Source organism: Anopheles moucheti, chromosome 2, assembly GCF_943734755.1.
Source record: "Anopheles moucheti chromosome 2, idAnoMoucSN_F20_07, whole genome shotgun sequence".
Taxonomy (NCBI): domain Eukaryota; kingdom Metazoa; phylum Arthropoda; class Insecta; order Diptera; family Culicidae; genus Anopheles; species Anopheles moucheti.
The window spans coordinates 20,958,778-20,968,612 of NC_069140.1; the positions used below are offsets into that span (position 1 = coordinate 20,958,778).

A 9,835-nucleotide genomic window follows, 5' to 3' on the forward strand; every position below is an offset into this window, starting at 1 on the left:
AAGTATGCAACCAAACGAACGTTTCTTAGCCGATTGTGGTTCTGCTGTGGGTTCCTTATTTTGCTCCGCCCTTCCGCAAAATGGCCATGCACTGGCCGCGGGTTTCGCTGCAGACGTATGCGGCCGTTGGTTGAGGTCAAATTGGAATTTTATTGCTTTAGCATTCCACAAAATTGACCAGTTGGGGGTGTGCACTGTGCACCGTAAACCGGGAAACCCGGAACGTCACTGCCGACACTGTTTGTCGTGTATGAGAGTGGCATTTTTTCTCCCCCCCCTCTAACTTCGGGACGCCACGCTTCGACGGTGGAACATTTGTGGAATAATTATTACCGCCATCATCAAAACCGGGCTCGACGGGATCGACCGCAATGGCAGTGGTGGAAGGTGGTGGCCTTGTCAACGGTGGCTCAAAACGACCGTTTGACGGGGCTTTGCGGATGCGGTGGGGTTCACCTTGGGTGGACTCCTTGGGTCAGTACCGTCGCGAAAACGTGGCTGCACATCGAACCGAGCGTACGGGCGCTACGGACCACACCGAACGCCGTGCTCAGTGCTTGGCAGTAATTGGCAGCCAGCGGGCAGTTGCACGTACACCGTACACCCGATCGCGATGTGGCCAAAGTCCGTTACGGTGGTGTTACTGATCTACTGGCACCGGTGTGTCGGCCATCCGCTGGTGATCTGCTTTCAGGAGCAGAGCTACGAAGATGTTACCGTGCGTAAGTGTTTCGCGAACAGTGGAAGGCTTGAATGGTGGCAGCTGCGGAACAGCTCCGGTAGCTTAATCACACAGCCCTCATTAACGGTGCTTAGGGTCCCTTTACAATAACGCATCCAGCCAGTATGTGATTGGGAAAGGTGATTAATGCACGCTGTAGCAGAGATAACGTGCGGACACCAGGTGATTGGACGAACAATGTGCGAAGATTATGGCGAAGAACAGGTGTTTCCGCTATCGGTTGGCTTGGAAGAAGACGCTGCTTGTTGACGCTGATGGTTTGCTGATACAGGGAATTTAGGCATGCTTTGAAGTAGTCTGTGGCTGGAGCAATCGTGATGCGATCAGTGTACGATTAGCCGTCGCTTGGGAATGCTGCATTCTCGAGCGCTTTTTCCCGCGTACCTTACCTACCGAACTCTATCTCTCTAGTGCTGGAAAATGTCGCGTTTAAGCGTTGTGATAGTTGTGTTACTAGCGGTGCAAGGTAATGGTGACAATGGTTGTGAAACAGTCCGATAAACGTAGTGTTATAGTTAGATAATCCAAAAAAAGAACAAAACTTATACACAAAAAGAAAGAAAGCTCCATAAACAGCGGTAGTATATCATCCAGAAAACAAGCTCCAAACTGTACCTGATACGGTGATCGTGATAAGCAATCAAGTGGCCCTCGGCACGATTACGAATTGTTCCGTATGACCAACGAATATCTTATCGCTGCAACCATATGTACCAACAGCACTCGATGAACCATTGACATTTGGGTTTTGGGTTTCTGTGTGAATAAGCCATTGCGACACTTCGCTCACCTTCGCATGAATGGGTGATTTAATGACACAGCTAGTTCACCTTCAGCGGATATGGTCAATATTGAGTTTTAAGGTCCTTTTTTTGTTTGGGTATTCTTCAAAACCTGCAATTGTGGACCTTGCTTCGGGGCGCAAATTTTTTATTACACATTTCTCCTTCTGGAAACAACTTTTCCGCGGTGGCAAAAACCGCAAACCAAGTAAAAAGCCAAACACAGCTACCAAACGAGTCGTCGACGATCACTTTGCGCTAATGTGATAGGTTAGCGCTTTAAGACACCGTTTCTTTATTCCTTTTTCTGTCCATAACGCTCGTAGCGGCTCGTAAGGCTGGCGGGTTGGTTGTGTGTGCTATGCTGTCGTGACGAGAGCTCATAAAAAGTAACGTTCTTCGTAGCCTTGAAATCTTCCCACCGGGGGACTGGCAGCGACTATCCTTGCTGTGCGCGCGGTGAGGTTGTGTAGTGAGTTGTTTTTTTGTGGTTTTGGATAATATTGTAGAAATTGTGAGCAGTAGCGAGTAAAGAACGTTCTTTCGAAATTGTTTGAAACCGTGTGTCCGGGCTGGTTGGTCAACATGTCCTATCTAATAACAATGCATCGATTATGGCTCGTTTAACCCCATCGACGAGTGTGCTCTGGTGGGGTATCTTCAACCTGTTTGCTCTACGACACTGTTATTAGACTTAACCTTGCTTCGGACAACACACCCACATTCATTGAGTTTGTAAACTTATATCCCTCCCTTCTCTCGCAGGCTCACGTAGCATCATATGGCCGTGCGAGGACAACAGCGACTGTAAGGCGGACAGCTCACACTGCTCCATATTTGGGTACTGCCAGTGCCCGGCCGGTTATGTCTTCTCGACCGATGTCACGCGCTGCCTGCCCGAGTCCGCGTATGGCGTAGCGTGTCAGGAGGCGGTACAGTGCTCTCATATGCTCACCGGTGCCAAGTGCGAGGCCGGCGTTTGCACCTGTGACAGCGACTACACGTACGTACGCGGCCGCTGCCGGAAGCTGGTGGATCTTGGCCAACCGTGCAGCGACGATATCGATTGCTTCTTCAGCCACAACCGGGAGGCGGTCGTGTGCCATCGGGGCTCCTGCGAGTGTGCCGACGGGTTCTATCGGCGCAGCAGCAACGTCTGCCGGCGGCGTGTGACAAGTGAGTTTGGGTGATTGCTTTTTTTTTTTTTGCTTCGTGTGTTGTGCATCGTCGTCGTCGTCGATCCGATCCGTGTTCCGGCTGAAATTGTGTTGACCCCACTAGCAAAACATTGTTTCGACAGAGCAACGACGGGACGGAGCATTTTGCTGCCGGCGGAATACTAAATGTCCATCGATTTATTGGTTTGTAAGGGCATTGTGGGTACTGCTGTGCGGAGGAAATGATAGTTCCAAGTAGGTTGGAGTGTAATTGGAAATCAATTGACGTGGAAAACCTTAACTCGGTCAAACGGTTGATTACGGCTAGGTCTGTGATTGTTGCACGATTTGCGATAAAGTGTGGCGGGGTGGTAAATTGACTGCCTTACCTTGTATGCAAAACATTAAAAGCAATATTATTGAACATATAGAAAGTTCATTAATATGTTATGGAACGCTGAAATTCTATGTACAAAAATAGTTAAAACTTGATGTTTGTTCCATTTCAGCTCTTTGTGCATTGATATTTTCGATCGATTAATATAATCGCTTTTATTACATTCATTATTTATTTTTTTTATTATGCACAATACATTATTCACATTGCATTGCATAAAGGCGCAATTATACTGCAGTCAATCATCTCAAAACGAGTCCTTTTTAAACGAGTGTTTTGAACAATGATCAAATATGCTTATGATATTGGCGGCTAGTTCAGGATTTAGAATAGAAAATAATTAATATCAAAAACCTTCAAACACTCAAAGTCGAAGAACTTGTGGGAATTGATTGATTGATGTCACGTAAAAAATATCTACAGCAAAAAACTATAATCACAAGCTCTCGAAAATGTATTCCATTTCTCAGTTTCAACTATAATAGTAAACAATTGATTGTTGAGTCTTCGTGATTGAAAATTCATTATAACGTTTAAGCATAAATTAAGAGATGTAACCTTAACACCCTGGTTCAGAAAGGAATATTTAACTGTTCATACAACGTGCATAAAAAAGATCGTCTCGTATAATGAATTTTTCGTAGATAGAATGAAAGAGAGAGAGAGAGAGAGAGAGAGAGAGAGAGAGAGAAAAAGAAAGAGAGAGAGAGATACAGAACGAATTTGAGATAGTTAAAGGTTGTACGATCGGTTGCGCCTGCACTTATGCAATATAAATGTTTTGTGTGTGTTTAATTATACTCCATGTTGCATACCTTCAGGGGCCAAAGTGGTGTGTGTCCAAAGAGCTTCATTTTTATCCTTAAATTTCCACATATTTACAGATGGTGAAGAATGTATCGTGCACCAGGACTGTGAGGGAGAAAATTCGCGGTGCGTGAACCAGCACTGCACCGATGCGTCAGCACAAACAAAATCCTTCCGCGATGTGGCCATACAGACGTCGGAAACTGTGGCAGACCCGCACGAGAAAGGCTCACCGGCGAAAGAGACCCCCGGCCTCGGTGCACCGAAGACGCGCGATGCCGAAACAAACACGGACACAGCGGGCAGCGGCAAAAGGGTACAGATCAACACCAAACGATCGACGAAGGATTGTGAAAAGTGTCGCAAATGTACGTTACTTTGTCGGGGTCGGTGCGCGAGACGGGTGGGCTAGGTGGATTTGTAACTTTTCCCTTTTGATCTGTCATACCCGCAGTTGGCGATCCATGCGTCGATGAGGGCGTCGAGTGCCCGGAAGTGCCTTACTCGGTGTGCCGAATGGGCCAGTGTCACTGCAAGGATGGGTACTATAACAAGGAGGGTCGCTGTATGGCCGAGCTTGGCGAATACGCACACGACGAGCAGTATTGCGAGACGGATATGACGTTCAACAACAATCGCTGCTCGTGCCGGAATGATCAGTTCTACGATAATAATATGCGCATGTGCCTAAAGCGTAAGTACGGATGAACGATGGACTTCGATACAATTGCGAGTGTTAAAATAATTTAGCACCTCATTCCACACACAACGAAACGAGTGATTAATCATTAACACGTGCCATTTTCAGCCGCCCTGGGCATCAATACATCCTGCACCCAGCAGAGCCAGTGTTCACCGTACGGTGCGGCCTACTGTCCAGCGGTGTCCCCGAAACGTTGCACCTGCTACCCATACGCCCAGTACGACGAGGCAACGGAGCTCTGCATCGAGAAGCAGGGCCACGAAGCGTACTGCGAGCGGGATACGGATTGTACGCTGGCCAACGCCCGCTGCTCGAGCGAAAAGACGTGTGTCTGCAAGCCGAATTACTACCACATCGACGAGCGGTGTAAGGCGGTGAAGGGCGCGGAGTGTGACACCGAAACGGACTGCGCGTTCGAGGAGGCCGTCTGTCAATCGCCCAACGCGTCCGAGGATGAGAGCGTCGATCCGAGCGAACCGAAGCAGTGCAACTGCCGGAAGGGACACCTTTACCAGCCATCGGCCAACCGCTGCCTGAAGGAGGCCGAACAGTACGGGGACGCGTGCAGCGTGGACGAACAGTGTCAACCGCTGCTGGGCGAGCTGGGCCAATGCATGGACGGTAAATGTCAGTGCAATGAAAACGAGCATCACTTCAAGGACGGCAAGTGCAACGTGAAGATAGGTAAGGCGGGGATGAATACGTGTACGAGACACACTGCTGCAGACCACTAATGGATTCGGTTCGTTATGTTTTTCCTTCCTGAATTTTTTTCTTTCTCGCAGCTCTCGATGCACGCTGCTCCAAAACGAGCGAGTGCTTCGTGGACGACGAACAGGGCAATGTCGAATGTCGCAATTCGGCTTGTCAGTGTAAGTTTGACTACGCCCAGGACGTGGAGCGGCAGAAGTGCGTTAGACCTAGTGGCAAAAGTAGGATCGATGTTCCAATGCTTCTGCTTGCATTGCAGGCTCGTTTGGTGGGCTACGGCGGGAATACGATAGACTGACGCACGTTTGCTTGCCATTCCAGATTCTTCCGATCGCCCCAGTGCCCTGAAGGTGATTACACTCATGCTTACCAGTGCTGCCGTGCTGATTACGGGTTCTGCTTTGCGGGATGCATACTACGGCTAAGGGCCGGACAATACACGACCAATTGGGCAGACGCAGCCGTTGTACATTGGCAAGCGCATCCGTTCCTTGTTACCCTACCTATCCTGCTCGGTGATGGATCCTGTCGCTAACTACTAACTATCTGAAACAATCACAACTACATTCGACCGAGCGAAAGTAAGGAACAGCAATACCAATACCACTATTTATACACCAAAACCATGCACATTTGCAATACGATGCGCGTACGGCATAAGAGAGGAACTAGTTACCGACTAGCACGTGTTTTTATAATGCTTCAGTAAACCAAAACATAAAACATCGTTCAACCGCGTTGGTCCCGCGTGTGCGGCCGCAATAGGAACGAACTAGCGAACGGACGGACGACGATCCCAACTCCGGTCGGATGTTGGGTGAACGTTAACCGCAAGTAGGCGGTGCAAAATAGTACATAATTAAACTGATAATAAAGCAATATGTGCGGCCTCTTTTGATTGAACGTGTATGTGTAGTGTTTAGCATACGGAAGGAAGGAGGGCAATGGAGTTGTTACATCCATCATGAGTTAAACGTTTGTGCTTTTCTCTTTTTCTTGTCTGATTGATAATTGATTCCGAAATGTGACTTAAATGTGAAAGGACAATGGCGGAGTCGCTACAATGAAGAGATCTACGGGGAACTCCTTAGGGTACAGCGAATTAGATTCACCAGGCTCCGGTGGATTGATCATATCACTAGAATAACTCCGGATGACATAGTCCGTAAAGCCCTCTTCCGTAAAGTCCTTTAGTCGTATGGCCAGAGGAAGTGTGGTAGACCCATACTTGAGGAGCACCTCCAGAGATATCGGAATATAGGAAGAGCTTATGATGACGATCGACCGTGATTGGTTTTTAGGAATCTAAACTCCTGCCGTTATCCGTTTATCGAGTTTTCTGGCGGAGAGAGAGCAACGTTCCATCACTCTATCATTGTATTAGCCTACTAGGCATGCCTCTCTATTCATGTAGACGATTTAAAGGGGTTGGATTGTTAGGTGCCATTCTCATGACATTGCTAAACCGCAGGAGCGTTGGTGAACTTACTTCACTGTGCGATGATGGTGAGTACATCGTACAACTCGTAGAGCTCGTCATTGTCTTTTCGCACGGGGTCAAAAATCCTTCTGAACATCTTCCTTGCGGCTAAGGTGGTTTCGTCGGTTTTCGATAAAGTTGTGCAGTCCCAGTTGCGATCCTGCCGAGAAGTATAGTGAGACTGTAGGAAAGGACCACTGTTATCGGTTACTTAAATACTAAACTTTATTCTTTCTTAAATTAAAACTAAACATTTAGTTAGTTAGTGCCAGTAAGTGCAAATGTTCAAAACCATTCGTGCCATAAAAAATGCCCGTAGCTCAAAATCTTATAGCAACGTTGCTCAGCGTTATAGCACCGCGCTAAACTTTACGATTAAAGCTTTGAAAGCTCACCAGTAGCGCGAATGCACAGCACGCAGAGTAAACAGTCATCAAATTGAAAATGTCAACGCTCAGAATAAAAACTAATGTTATGAGAGTTACCCACATAAACCCATTCCCAATGCTTACCCAACCAAACTAGAACAATAATTCCTAAAATAGCTCAAACCTGCATTTGTTAATTATACTAATTTCCCATCAAGATATCTTCACCGGCGCTCATTTGTTCGGCCATTTTTTATTTCCTTGTAGTGCTTTACCGTCCCTTTACCCATTAGCAGAATTGCGCTTAAGTGCCATCGGCAAAACAAGACGCCCTTTCAGTACGCCCGGTGCTGCGGTGCTGCTGTCGGGTAACTTCCATCATATCAACCAAAACAACGCGGCCAGCAAGACACTTCCGGTATGACTGTGCCGTTTGACGTCACCGTTTTCGTGGCCGCTAGACTAATTGTGCTTGCGAACGGTGGGAAGCTAACGTTATTAAGCGTCCCCCTTCCGACAGCGGTCCGGTCGGTAGTTCCGCCAGCGCTTCCGCCGGTTCAAGGTGAAGGAACGCAAACGGATTCTCAACCCCTCATGGAGGTGGGAGTTCGTTATGGTGGTAGATAGACGAATTTTTGGAACACATTCATTTTAGTTCCGCGTTCAGCCCCCGGGTGCGTGACCTGCTGGTTGACCTGCGGTTAGCGAAGGCAATCATATAGTGCTTATGATGTCATTAGTGTGCAGTTGTTGCTATAAACACAAAATATGGATGCTTCGGGTTTTTGGCTTGCTGGAAAGCCGTTCGACAAGAAATTAAAAATACTTATACTCACGTTAAAAATCAATCGCCCTATGGAGATATGACATGTATGGGGACCACTAACCTCACGCTGCTCTCGGTGTGTGTGTGTGTTGGTGAGTGATTTATAACGCTTTTAGTCAGCAATACGGGAAATGAACGCTTGTATCAGTGGGTTATAAAAAAAAGGTACGGCTATAAAGTGTAAGTATTTATGAAGCATTTTAACCATGCGATGCAGAAACAAAAAATAAACAATGCGGCCTCTTTTATTCCCTTTGTCCATGGGTGCGCTCGGTCATGGGCCTGTTCCCTTCTGGCTAGTAACTACACAATTTGCAAACATTACGCTCATTGCACGAATGGCACAATTTTGCGTTTCTGATCGCGCAATCGCACCAAAACGAGGGGGGAAAATTATGGACCCTAACAGCAAAACATAACAAGAAAAAAAAATGGGTCAACCTGGGGTCGGAAACTAAGGACGCATTCGCGCAAGTATCGCTTGATCAAAAGGAAAGCTTTGAAGGAAATTAGGTCAGACACGATGGCTGGTTGGTGAAAGTGCAATTTGTTAATCCTCCATAACTGAAAGGATGTGGAGGAGGGAGGAGGGGGGGGGGAGGAGAGGAAATAAGTTTTCCAAAGGAGAGAGAAGAAAAAACAAAAGAAGTAGCTCAGCACGTCAGGGTGGAATGTAATTAAAAAAAGAGACAGTTCTACTGGGAACCATGCAGACGTGTAGACGGCTTCCACAAATGCCATATCGGATCAGGGTTCGGGGATTAGAAACACTAAAGGGCAAAGTTTAGCCTTGTTGAACTAAGGTGGGTTTTGTATGTACCGTGCAGCAGGTGAGGCGTGTGGTCTCATCGATCAAAGTTACCGGGAAGTTATCGGAACCATTTCAACGGACATAAGCACGCTCCGCAGCGAACTCTTCCGAACGTTGCTGATGGATTAATGATTAATAATTTACTGTGTGGCATGCAATGCGATAAGCGAAAATCCAATCACTGCAGATACTGAATTGGATTGATTGAATGTCAAATTGGTTGCTATCGATGCGCGGGAATGGTTTACGGTTTACGGGCAGAAAAGCATGCTTTAAATATGACCAACAATAATCAACAGGTTAAACGATGCAACATTGATAAGAAATTTTCTTGTCTATACTACACTGATAAGAAGTTGGAAAAGGAAACTACGCTTTTGTTGCACATTTCACACTGCCCGTGAGCATCTTCACGGACACTGTTGATATAGGGCACCAGGCGTCTCCATCGTGGGGATCATCGCGCAACCGAACATAAAAACCCCCTTCAGCTTTTCGATTCGACCCGAAGCGGACAGTTCTTCCCTCGCCGGTAATCATTATCAGCGTATGTCCGACTCTATCGTTAGAAGAAGCCATTTTAATTTGAATGTAGCGTGACCTTTCCATCCATTTCCAGCTGCCGACCCCCGTTCACCCGCTGTTTTGACGCTCTCTGCCCGTTTTCTCTGTCTCTCTGTCTCTCACTCTGTCTATCTTTCTTCCGCAGATTTGCTCCATGTACAGCACCGTATCCGTTTTGTTTGTCCTGGCGTGTTTGATTCCGTGTGAGCAGTCCACCAATCACGGTCAACGAAGGCAATTAAAACTACGGCGAAGGTAAGTGTGCTGCAGATACGTGCGTTATCTGGTGAATTTTCATTTGCTTATTATTGTTTGGTGTACTATTTTTGCCAGTAATTTTAGTCTCACTGTGGTTAGCTTAACGTGCGACGTTAATAAAAGCAAAACAAAAAAAAAACCGGAATCAGTTACAGAGCACTAGCGACGGGCACGTTATGATAAATGGTGTAATTAGATAAAATGGAACCCAAAACCTCCCTTTTTCACG

At 46.9% G+C, this 9,835-nt stretch overlaps 1 protein-coding gene across 1 annotated transcript; it reads left to right on the plus strand.

The window, feature by feature from the left end:
* Positions 1–2,320: 2,320 nt before the first annotated feature.
* Positions 2,321–6,145, plus strand: LOC128297326 (prion-like-(Q/N-rich) domain-bearing protein 25). The gene is made up of 6 exons (XM_053032951.1): positions 2,321–2,700; positions 3,963–4,253; positions 4,340–4,579; positions 4,694–5,272; positions 5,374–5,520; positions 5,621–6,145. The coding sequence occupies exons 1-6, from the start codon at positions 2,472–2,474 to the stop codon at positions 5,722–5,724; spliced, it is 1,590 nt and encodes a 529-aa protein (XP_052888911.1). The 5' UTR covers positions 2,321–2,471; the 3' UTR covers positions 5,725–6,145.
* The last annotated feature ends 3,690 nt before the right edge of the window (positions 6,146–9,835 follow it).